Consider the following 12,629-nt stretch of genomic DNA (forward strand, 5'->3'; position numbering starts at 1 on the left):
CTTAGTAAAGGTCGATCATTATGTAAACAGTTGTCTGAAGGTGACATGTTTACATTGGAGATGTATGTTTTTGTATTCATGGACGCTTTTAGCGTAGTTTATTGCATGCGCCCCACAGCTGCCTCAGCCTCCGTCTGACCAGGGACATTATCCAGAGTGTCAGAGATGGAATTAGCACAAATACAAGGCCAGCCATGTGCAAATGTGTGGTTGGCAGAAGAGCTAATGAAGGTTTTCATGCATGCTTCTCAGCTGGCAGGAAACAATTTGTGCGTCACGAGTGGGCCCAGAAGGCAGCCTACCTGCTGGGCTGTACCCTGGAGGAGCTCTCCTCCTCCATCTTTAAGCACCAGGCCAAGGGCACCCTGCCCAGAGCCGGCAGCATCCGCCAAACTTTGGACGAAAATGGCACAGCGGACGCAGGTACCCCCGCCATGCAGTTTCTTTGTCGCCAGCACCCCCCCTCCCCTTCTCCTCCTACTTCCCCCTTCGACACAAGCCCACACATTTTTCCTTCACCTGAGGAAAACTGCAAGGAAATCTTATCTTTGTAATGAATACCGCAGTTTAACAATGGGTATTGACGGATAAGTAGACACTCTTGCGTGAGGACAAGCAATTTTGGCTCCTCTCTTCATTCATTGTCCTTGAAATCATAATTGTCACACATTGATTTTTTTGCATACTCTGACCACCATGGCACTTGGAAGGACACTTGAATACAGGGCAGGTCAGAATTGACCTCAGTTTCACTCTTCTGTAACAACCCCCCCTCCGCTCTTTAGTATGACCTTCCTGTCTTGGATCCATTAGCACACTTGCAAAAAAATCCCTTGGGTACCATAAAACGCACCATTTTATGAGATAGTGAACTCAATTAGAATAACTTTACATCAGTTGGCAATTGCTATTTTGCACCAACATGAACACACACTCTCGGATTTGCCTGATTCAAAAGCACCCGAGGCCTAAATGACACAATCTCACTGAGATAATTTCAGAAACAATTTCAAATCTTGATGCCATTGGCTGTAATGTACTCAAATATGATGCTATAAAACAACCGTTTTCATGCAAATGTCATAGCACCCACAATATTGTGCAAAATGTTTTACTTCTCATCATTCATCAAATCATATTTTTTCCCCTGTTCTATTATATTCATCTGACTGCTTTTTACATCAGGATGGAAGACTTCAGCTATGGAGTGTTTAGAGGCCATGGCCACTGGGCTGTACTCAGAACTTTTCACAATCCTCATTTGTTTAATCAACCGGTTAGTATTCCTTTTTCGAGTCATGAAGCAGAACTATATTGAAAAAAAAAAAAAAAAAAAGATGACGCCTTCGACTGCACTATTATGCAATGCAAATGACTTGCATATCATGTATTCTATTTAAATCAGCAGCTTTTTGAAGAAGGGCAGAGAACCAGGGTTTGGGATTTTATTCATAACTGTATTTAAAGACTTTAGCTAAGCTTCGATTTTAGAACTAGGATGAAGTTTAGGAAAGGCTTGCATGGAGTGGAAAGAGCTAAAGGTTAACGCTTGGTGGTGAATGTTATCAATAAATAATTGTCTAATGTACGTATGGTTTTCTCTTCTTACTTCAGGGCCTTGAAATGCGGCCAGCTTCCCTTGTGCTCTCTCCTGATTGTGGACACGCCGGGCTTTCAAAACCCCAGGCTGGTAAAGCATGAGCGTGGCGCAACGTTTGATGACCTCTCCCATAACTACACTCAAGAGCGCCTGCAGACGCTCTTCTACCAGCGTACCTTCGTGCAGGAGCTGGAAAGATACAAGGAGGTGGGAGCATGTGAAGTCTATACTACACTCCACCTTCATCTTCTACACTTTTCCTCTTTGTCTGCTCGTTCCCTCACGTCAGCCTCGGTGTGACATGCTTTCACACATCATGTTCTCTATCTGTCCCACCTGTCACTAGATGTGACAAGACAAAGTGGTTCGTGCCTTATACTTTCTCATTAGCGATGCTAGGCTTCACCTCTTCGGCAGAGATCAAAGTATAGACACTCAACACAAGCCTTGGGGAGACACGCCCACCTGCAGCACTGTTAATGTGTGTGAGAGAACTATTCTTTTTTTTTTTTTTTTTTTTTTTTTTTTTTTGCTGGCCCTCTTTGCATTATTTAAAGTGCTTTGCCATTGTTTTATGCACATCTAAGATAGTTGCACCAGAGCACAATACCGAATGAACTCACCACTTTGCCTTTACCCGTAAGAGAAGATATCGACCAAAAAAACGAAAATGTTGAACAGTCCAAAATGAAAGAATAAATCAAATTTCCACTGTCAAAATTGAGTCGCGTCTATTGCGAGTTATGCTTGCAAGCAGCAGCAGCAACAACAACCAAGCCACTACTGCACTACGGTCAACAAAACCATTGTCACCATGCTTTGAAAAGGAAAATTGGGTGATACTGTGTAGAGACAGACATGACAATTGTCGCTGAAGAAAAATGTTATATTCTGCTCAAGGATTTTGAAAAATTGTCTCGGAAATTGCCAAGCAATGTCCTTGTGGTCAAGTCAAGCAAAGCCTGAGTCTTTCAGTTTTTTACCTCATACACAGTGTAACAATAAATTTCTTTTTCTTTTTTTTTATTTTGTGGGCACAGCCGTGATGTAATATGATCTCATATGCAATATTACAGTGGAATAAAAGCTTATTTTAGATGCCAGCTACTGCAGAGAAGGGTTATTGAAAACATCCATCATGACCATCTCTCCCTGACCTTTCATGTTGATGAGAATTCAGCTTTGGCCTTTGACTTTGCGATCTTCCAAAACTGTGACAATCAATTTATCTTCCCACTGCATGTACACTGTAATATTTAATTTCAAAATAGTCTTGATGACACCGAAGAGTATTTACAGTTTCCCCCCACTCATGTACGAAAGGTTTTTACTATTTGAACACTTTGCCATCCTCATCTCCTGCCTGGCTGACAAATAGGTGGAGCAAAATCAAATACTGTTTTTCATGTTGCATAATTCTCCTTTGTCAGTCAGTATTTCAGACTATAAGGAGCCGTGAAACTGCCGCAGAGAACTGGGTCAGACTTTCTTTTAAACCGCTCTCTGTATCAATAATTGCAGTGACAGGCAGGTTTAAAAGTGATGCAAGCACACAATGGACTTTGTGCTTGAAGAATTAAAAGCCGTGGCATAGCGCAGCTCAGCTGGCTGGATTGTCTTTGTACTGCCCCTGCATCTTGCATCTCCACAGTAGAGAAGAAAATCATTTAGGCTACATCACACACACGGTCGAGTTGAACACTGGCATCTGTCATCCGCACAGCGCACTATTAGCCCCGCAAACATTTTCCCCCACATTTCCAGTACAGCCTGTGAGCTGCTTGTGTGGCTCTTTTTTGTTGTCGCTCTAGACGGGGTAATTTATCATTACTCAACTCCACATGATCCTTGAAATGTTAGCATCTGCGATGGAAATTACTCTCTTAGCAGTTGATGTTTTAGAAAATGCTAAACTAGCTATTATGACTACTACCGCTACTATGACTACTACTTAATATTTGGAATCTTTCCATTTGGATCAAATATGGTGGAGTTGGGATCTTGAATCAATTTGATGTCTGGGACTGACACCATTTGAAAAGTGGATGTCAACCAGACCTGTTTCTTTTTGAATTTTTGACATTCATTCAGATATTAATAATAATAATAATAATAATAATAACTAATACCATTAATTAATGCACTACTGTAGAATTGGATGAGTTATTTTTTTTCTTCTTTGCTACAGTGTGTTCTGTTGAATGCTTGTGAATGCGAAAAATTCATTATGAATTTTTCCGGGCAACTGAGGCTATAACAATAACGGTAACAATCTTCATCTGCTTTAACTGTGGTACCAGAGAATGCAATTAAATTAAGCAATAATTGATACTAGCGAGAACATTCCATTCCGTATGCGTTTACCTCTTTATATCTTAATTACATTTTGATTATCATCAGGCTTCTCTAAAAATTGAATGAAAGGCCCAGACAATTTGTTTTTAATTGATTGAACAACAAGAAGTCCTTATAATTAATGCCTACTAACAGTACATGTCTGTTCTGGTGAGCTCTTGTCCAATGTTCTGCTGTGAGGAAATGTGGCGTAAAAGTTACCAGAAACATAAATATGATGGCAATTTGGATGTTTTTTTTAATTTATTTTTTTTACCTTATTTCAAATCAGTTTTGGTGTTTTGTATACAAGGCAAAATCTGCCTGGCACTGAACTAAACTATTTGCTTTCCATTTTGCGTCTCTTCCATCAGGAGAACATTGAGATTGCCCTCGACGACACAGAACCTAACACGTCTTTTTCTGTAGCCGTGGTGGACCAAGCGTCAAGCCAAGCACTTGTAAGTTTATTTCTCCAACCTTCTCACCTCTTAAAATCACCAATCAGACTTTTGGTAATCTTTCAAGGTCTGTCATCTTTTCGTATTCCATTGGCGCTGCTTTAATTCAGACCTAAATCTCATCTCTAGACGTCAGAAGTTTTCTTTATGTAGCCTTCAAATACTGAATGAGTTGTTTGGCAGAAGGTTTAAAGAAAAGGAAGGTAGGAGCAGGAGAGAGAAAAATAAGGTTAGAATGTTGACTTCAAAAGACGAAGAATCAATGTTTGGCCTTTACAGCGTGCGATCTGCACCATGGAAACAGAAATTGTGAGAATTTAGTCGTGGATCATGTTGCTATTCTTCCAATGTGTTTTGATTTGAGTGCTTTACTCTTTAATTCATCCTCACTGTAATGGGATTGTGATCAGAGGCAGTGGACACCTTAGGAAAAATATTCCTCTCCATTCCTATTTCGAGTCACTTGGCGCTTTGTTGTTCAAACGTCGAGTCGGGAGGGGCCTCAGTCCCCCTCTCCAGTTCAACCTATTTTATCAGCGTTCAATGAAAGCCCCATCATTGTCACCTGTCTCCTCCAGACTGATACTTTGTGTTGCAGTCAGTGTAGCGTGCAACGCTGATAAGGATGTCACTTTCTGATTGGCGCTGAAACCGATTTTGGTTTGGTGGGTTTGGTTTCTTCCAGGAAGCATTTCAAGGCTGCAGACACTTTACTGCAGCAGCGTGGAGATCATTATCTCTGTAGCTCATTTTCATCCGTATAACAAAACTAAAGCAGCCGTTTTGTTTTCTTCTGCAAAGATGTATTTGCGTTGTTTAGCTCTCTGACTGTCAGCAACAAATGCAAAAACAAAAACCCTGCCAGTCCAATTTAGAGGAAATCTTGTGGAAATATGCATCATGATACAAGGCCAGCCTATTAGATTGTGCTGCAGTGTTGGACAAAAAGGGACATTTATTTATTTATCACTGCAACATTAACATTTAGTGAATATTTTGACAGCGCCCAGGAGCAAAAGCACATTCGGTTTCTAGATTCAGTTTCACAAGAATAACTATGGTGGGAATGTTTAGAAAGAATGTGTAAATATGACAATTTGATATCATAATATGCAGGAGAATGTATGATTTATTAGGACGTCTGCCATTTTGCCATTTTGTAGTCATCATTTGGGAATGTGAGCCTTTGAATTGTTTTATCATTGTCAAACGAGTCCAGAAAAATTAAGGATTGCAGTTGAGAATTTGTTTGTTTGTGTGTGCCGTCCAATTGAACAGGTGCGCAGCGGCCGAACAGATGAGGCCCGCGGGCTCTTGTGGCTGATGGAGGAGGAGGCTCCGCAGCCCGGGGCATCAGAGGAAAACCTGCTGGCTCGCCTTTTTAGCTACTATGGCCCTGCTGAAGGCGAGATCAAAGGTGAGTGGCGCACCCGTCAAAATGACAGCTTTCCATTGGATACAAATGCCTGCACATCAAACTCATTATCGCCCTGGGATGCACCTCGGGACCCGTCAGCCATTTTAGAGAACGACAACAAAGAAACATTTGTGTAAACTGAACGAATTTCATAAATATTCAGTTAAATACGTCCTCGTAAAGGCAGATGATTTGTTTTTGGATGCAGATCCAAGATTAAATTTAATTTTGTTCTTGTGCGGTTTGTCAAGGATGTTCTGCTTCTTGCCTTGCTCTGTTATAAAATTTTATCGACAGCATGATCGCAGCATTAATAGACCCAACAAAATTCCATCAAACAGATTGACCGGGCACAAAAGTCCTTGCTGCGTTATTGTTGTTCGACCATAGTTGCCATGGTTACAGCCCTTGCAGAGTGCTCTCCCAGGAGCACTCAAAGCAACTGAAGGCGTGAAGTGTGATTTTACCCATCAAACACAACCTCTGAAATCATCTAATTTATGCCCTTTTTAAGAAGACACATTTCAACATTTTGTCCTGACTTGATCAGTTCGTTTTTTTGACATGCAACCATAGTGCTATTATTTATTTTTAGATCGCTTGATGGGTTTTATAGTTATGTTCACAGTGCCCACACGTAATGAGATTTATACAAGATTTTTTTTTATTAATCTTGTTTTTCATTAATTGCTGCATCAGTATTTGTATATTTCGTAACTTTATTAAAAGCTGGTGAATTAGCTTTTTTCTTGCCTTGGCAAAACCTGCAGGCAAGCTAGAGACACATTTTCCTCAAGTCCCACGGGAGGCTGTTTATTTTTATCACCTATCCTTATGTGCAGTACAATAGAACAATGGAATCTTACACTGCTTCTTACATCAATATCAGGTCACACTTTCCTTCTGAAGAGTGAAAAAGATAATCACTTCCTGTTGGGCCACAGTCACGGGACCGACTGGGTAGAATATGATGCCCGGGGGTGGCTAAACTACGCCAAGCAAAATCCTGCCTCAATCAACGCTACGAGCCTCCTGCAAGATTCCCAGAAGTAAGCGTCAGCCAGCTTTTGTCATGTATTTGAATCATGAAACATCGGGCTGACGCAATGCCCGTTTCGCAGAAAGATCATCAGCTCTTTGTTCATGAGCCGAGCAGGCAGCGCCACGGTTCTGTCAGGTTCTATCGCGGGTCTTGAGGGTGTTTCCCAGCTGTCTTTGCGACGGGTTTCGAGCATCAGGAAGACCTCAGCTTCGGGAGTGGCTGCTATCAAGAGAAAGTCTGTGTGCATACAAATAAAGCTTCAAGTGGTGAGCATGTGGCAACAATGGAGAATGTGTTGCTTTTTGGCACTCTATACAACAATCAGCACATAAACCTCACAATGTAGGACCATAGTCGGGCCACTGATTATCATCATATAAATTTGAGAATAGAATGTTGCCTAGTAAAGTCCCAAACTGTGCTTTGTCCCAGGATGCTCTGCTGGACATGGTGCGGAGGTCCAGAATTCATTTTGTACATTGCATATTGCCCAAGGCGGATGCTCTTAAGGCTCTGAGTGGAGCCTTCTTCAAAGGGGTTGAAAGTGAGGCCCAAGGGGAGGGTGCAGATTCGGCTTTAATGCAGCTGGATGTACCCTTGCTCCGTGCTCAGCTGCGCGGATCCAAGCTCCTTGACGCTCTCCGCATCCATAGACAAGGTGAGATGTATTTTTTTTTACGTCCCTCTCTTCACCCTACAAATATATTCCCAAGTATTTTTTTCATCGGTCATCTTTCCAACAAACGTTATTGTCGATTGACCTTCACAGGTTACCCCGACCACATGGTGTTCTCCGAGTTCCGCCGACGTTTTGATGTGCTGGCACCGCACCTCACCAAGAAGCACGGGCGGAATTACATCGTGAAGGACGAGCAGAGAGTGAGTCAATCAGCGAGAGAGCGCTGCCACTGGCCAAACAGTTAAGATTAATGTTGTGAGAGGGGAGCTTCATTACATCTGCCCCCGATTTGTCAGCAGCTGTCTGACGGAGAAGTAAGCCTTCATCCATCAAGAGCTGTTGTCATGATCTAATCAACTTGACCACATTTGTATTGCGCCTGCTAAAGAGGCAGGTCGGAAAAGGAGCGTAGAAAGACCCTCATTGAATTCACACTTGGGTCTGTGTGTTGATGTTAACAGCCAAAAATTTATACTAAAAGGAAAAGAAACTGGTAATGTTCACCACCTCACCCCTACCTGATGTTTTTCTTCTTCTTGTTATTCAACCTCAAGTTTAAAAGCTTTAGGGTTTTTTACCAGTTGTAATTTTAGTTAACATGAACATTTTGAAAAACATTGCTCCACAATATTTTCTGCAAAAAATTGGACAGGTGGAGTTTTTTACCACAATAAAATAGATCAATCATGCAATACAATTCGATTATATGGAGACTACCTTGCAAAAGTGTTTTTTAACATTCAACTACAAATCCATCCATCCATCCATTTCCTGAACCGCTTCGTCCCCACAGGGGTTGCGGGTGCACTGGAGCCTATCCCAGCTGTCAACGGGCAGCAGGCAGGGGACACCCTGAACCGGTTGCCAGCCAATCGCAGGGCACTCAGAGACAAACAACCATCCGCACTCGCACTTAGGGACAATTTGGAGTGCTCAATCGGCTTACCAAGCATGTTTTTGGGATGTGGGAGGAAACCGGAGTGCCCGGAGAAAACCCACGCGGGCCCGGGGAGAACATGCAAACTCCACACAGGGAGGGCCGGAGGTGGAATCGAACCCGCACCCTCCTAACTGTGAGGCGGACGTGCTACCCAGTGCCCCACCGAGCCGCTTTCAACTACAAATTTCTAAGAAAATCTCAATTTGCAGAATGGAATTAAACCCTTTAAATGAAACACGGTATGTTGATATATTTCTAGTTTTTTCAAAATACTCCGGTACAAGACAATTCGGTGAAAGTGCAACAAGGAGACAAAACACACCCAAGTTTGTTTTCTGGAGAATAATCAGCAAGGAGGTGAAAGAATAGGGTTAAGCGAGAAAAAAGACCTTCTTTCCCCACTGTGCCAATGTTCTCGTGCTGAGTTTCTGTGGAAACTTCCAAACAAAAGCGCTTTCAGTTCTTTTGGCAACGCTCTCGTATAATCAAGTTGCCGTCCTTCTTGCTCAAGCAAATATACACAAGGTTGTCTCCTTTCTGTGCAGACATTTATCCTGTTTACTGTTTGTGTTTCTATGTGTACGTTCAATTCAGGCTGTGGAAGAGCTGCTGGAGTCTTTGGATTTGGAGAAGAGCAGTTACTACATGGGTGTGAGCCGGGTGAGTCATGAGAACAAATAAACACCTTCTAAATGATTGAATCCCTTTGCTTTGCTGCCATTTTCACCCTCTGTAACATCTCACAAACATGCACACATGTGCACACACACTCGCGCATCTGTTATTGGCTGTGTCCTTCATTCCACCTGTCCCTCTTTGAGAACCTTTTGATGCTGGAAAGTTGCCAACCTCCGCCCTCCAAAAGCCGTGCGTCTGATCCGGCTGGCTGTCTTTATGCCGCTATTCCCTCTTCTCAGGTCATGAGTGCAAAACCGTCCGACTGGATGTCGGTCTTTGTTTTGTAGGACGGCTTGTAACAGAATTGCAGAAAACACTACTCTGCACTCTGAGGTCTAATCCTAGCAGGAGAGTGGCAATCAGCCAAGAGGGAAATCAGAGGACTTAGTAGCAGTCAAATTGGCTTTCTCAGACATCTGCAAGTCCCCATTTGCCTTCTTTCTTTCTTTCGATCGTTTGAAATGTGAATGGAAGCCACCAAATGGAAAAGAAAAACGGCAACATTAGTGTCCAACAGGGAAACAAAAGGAACATTTTTGAAAAGCGAACAGATGCTCAGCAACTTACTCGGTCACGATACGACATGTGCATCCCGATATTTCCATCAAGGTCCAAATGTGCTACATTGATTCTGCCATTTATTTATTCAAATTGACAAGACCTTAAATTATCATGATTCAACATTGGAGAAGCATTTCAACCTTGCCTAATTTCGTTGTCATTTCCTTGTGTGTTCTTTTATCAAACATTTCAAAACATACTCTTTTTTTCATTTTAGCTATTCTTCAAAGCTGGAACCTTGGCCAAATTGGAAGACCAGAGGGACGAGCAAACCAAGCGTCATTTAATCCTATTCCAAGCTGCTTGTAGAGGTTATCTAGCACGACAAGCTTTTAAAAAGAGAAAGGTAAGCAAAAGGAACCACATGCTTATCAGGATCATCCTGAATGAAAATACTTGGGATGTAAAACATCTTATGTTTCCTTCAAATTACCATTTAAATGACAAAGCAATGCAATCAAAGATGGTGCATATTTAAAAGGGGTCAAACGTTGATAAAAGCAGGCAAACAACATGAACTGCGGGAACCGGGAATTGCTCTTCCGACCTAATTCTAATGTCTGCTTGCTTTGCACTTGCAGTCAATCCCACCTGCTTTGCAAGCAATTACAAAAATGACTAACTCAAACTGGCCCTCTTTAATATGACACATCCAGTCAGCTTGTCAGTGGGGATGTTTGATTGTGCTTCAGACGTGGATGGATAGAGGCAAGAATGCGACAACTCAACGAGATGGTATTTATTTTGAATGACTCAAGGACACTGCAAATCGATAGATTCAACCAAGCGGTTTTATAAACTATTGTGCACACTGCTGGAATTGAAATGACAGACATAGAATGAGGACTGCTTTTCAAAATAGGGCAACTCAAGCAAAAGGATTAAATACCAGAGGATGACCGAGATGACAAGCTAAAGGTGGAGGTTCACGACGGAGGCCGACTCCTGGGGAATGGAAGAGTTGCTTGGACAGCAAGCACTAAAACAGAGTGATAACCTCAATTGTTTATGTGCCTTGTTTGTCTTTGGCCTTAAATGCAACCTTGTCACTTCCTCCATTAACTATACCACTTTAATCTATTTTAAATGAGCTCTTTTTACTATGAGCTCTAAGTGGACGTAATGAATACCCCCCCCCCCCCCCCCCCCCCCCACACACACACACACACACACACACACATGATCAGACCAATCTCTACAAATCTCCTCCATACTGTGGACAGTCCTGTACTCCTTTTCTCTGTGATTATTGAACCAGCAGCAACAGAATTCAAAATGCATAATAGTTATGCGGTATAGTGTGGCATAACATGCCATTCATGAGCAGATATCTTGCTCATTCGTTTTTTCTTCTATATATACACTTTTATGTTTAAAGGCCATTTTTCACACTGAAGTGGGCAAAGAGCCTGGTGTGTTTTTAATCTTCTTGAAGTTCAGCAGCAAAAAAAAGAAGTGATGTAAAATTGCCTGGGCAACTGTGCAATTATAAAATCAATTTGCAAAGTGTCCACTTCCTTCCCTCTCTCCCCATATGACTCTTATCCCCTGAATATGTATATACTATAATAGCATGATAAGCCATCATTTTATTTGATCTTATAATGGTGTTCTCTCAGAGTCACGCCGACGTTGTATAGTGTAAAATGCAATCAAAAATGTGTTGAATGCAAAGTCAGACCCTAAAAATGGCTTTCTTTCCTGAGGGGTGGGAGACGGTGGCATATTCCATTCATTGTTATATTTTTTTCTTGAATGAAAAGAAAAAAAGAAAAAAAAACGCTACATTTTTTATAGACACGATTGGAATTTCCATCCATGTCCAGCTTAATGAAATCAAAAATTCTATTCATTCATTACCATGCGGTGTCAGCCATCCCTAGTTCTGTATATGCAGTTCAATCAGATCACAAGTTGCAAACAGTGAGTGGGAGTTGAGTGTGCGGGAGACAGATGACACTGATCAACAACAATTTTGTGCTGTGAAACAGCCATATGCAACGACAGACACATTATCAGTCGGTATCAGTTTTGAAAACAAGACAATGCATTTCATTTGTTGCAACATAAATGTTACAATATGAACATTAACCCTGATTCGGTTAGTTGTTGATCAAACTTGATAGAATCATCGTATAATAGCGTCCACTTGTACTTTTCTTGTTAATCGATTATCAAATTGATGGTGCCACAATGTCTCTTGCTAATGTTTGAGCAAACCAGGTGGCATGACGGGTAGATGTTAGTGTTCCTACGGAAGACTGGCTTGTTGACAGAAGGGCTGTTGATTGATTTTGCCTGGCATGTTAGGCATGTGAGGATGTGCCAAGCCCACGTGACATGCATTCGCATCTCCTTTTTGTCCTTTGTCAAGGATAAACACAGCTTTACAGTACTGATTCAGCAGTCATTTCCCGCTTTGTGAGTTTTGTCCTTTAGGTGCCCTCTAGAAACACAGTAAATATTTTCACATATTGAGATTAAGGTTAGGCAGAAAATAGATGAGAGCAAACATTCCTATAGTCACACAGCAGTGTGGCATTATGTTCTTTTCACTTTTTGTCCTTTAAACTGCTTTTGAGAGACTGTTAAACATTCAAACCAAGAATCCCACTAACTGAATTTTGGACTCAAGAATGCTGAGGTGATTGCCGAGAAAGATGAATGTTATTGCACGACTATTTTCTTTGTAAGTGCAAAAAACTTCCTGGTTAGGATGCTTAGTTGAGAGCTCATTAACTACTCATTACAATTCAAAACTTCAAGGAATTATTGGTCTTTGTCCAATCAAGAACTCAATTGATTTTTTGATGTCATTCAACGCAAAGTTGCTAAGAGAGATGTGGTAAAATAAGTCCACATTTCCTTGCAGGAATAATTATCATTGTACCTCTATTGATTTTGAATGTCACCCAAG

General features: G+C 41.6%; 1 protein-coding gene across 8 annotated transcripts in view; it reads left to right on the forward strand.

The window, feature by feature from the left end:
- Positions 1-12,629, forward strand: part of LOC148385962 (unconventional myosin-XVIIIa-like) — a 43,802-nt gene that overhangs the window by 13,205 nt on the left and 17,968 nt on the right. For all 8 annotated transcript variants that reach the window (XM_088398854.1, XM_088398855.1, XM_088398856.1 and 5 more), the window contains 11 exons: positions 253-423; positions 1,186-1,276; positions 1,615-1,807; positions 4,309-4,395; positions 5,674-5,812; positions 6,702-6,861; positions 6,934-7,120; positions 7,287-7,512; positions 7,624-7,733; positions 9,068-9,133; positions 9,930-10,058. In XM_088398854.1, coding sequence (XP_088254980.1) covers positions 253-423; positions 1,186-1,276; positions 1,615-1,807; positions 4,309-4,395; positions 5,674-5,812; positions 6,702-6,861; positions 6,934-7,120; positions 7,287-7,512; positions 7,624-7,733; positions 9,068-9,133; positions 9,930-10,058 — 1,559 coding nt within the window. The remainder of the gene's footprint in view (positions 1-252; positions 424-1,185; positions 1,277-1,614; positions 1,808-4,308; positions 4,396-5,673; positions 5,813-6,701; positions 6,862-6,933; positions 7,121-7,286; positions 7,513-7,623; positions 7,734-9,067; positions 9,134-9,929; positions 10,059-12,629) is intronic.

Source organism: Syngnathus floridae, chromosome 15 (genome assembly GCF_059516105.1).
Source record: "Syngnathus floridae isolate MCC-2025c chromosome 15, RoL_Sflo_1.0, whole genome shotgun sequence".
Taxonomy (NCBI): domain Eukaryota; kingdom Metazoa; phylum Chordata; class Actinopteri; order Syngnathiformes; family Syngnathidae; genus Syngnathus; species Syngnathus floridae.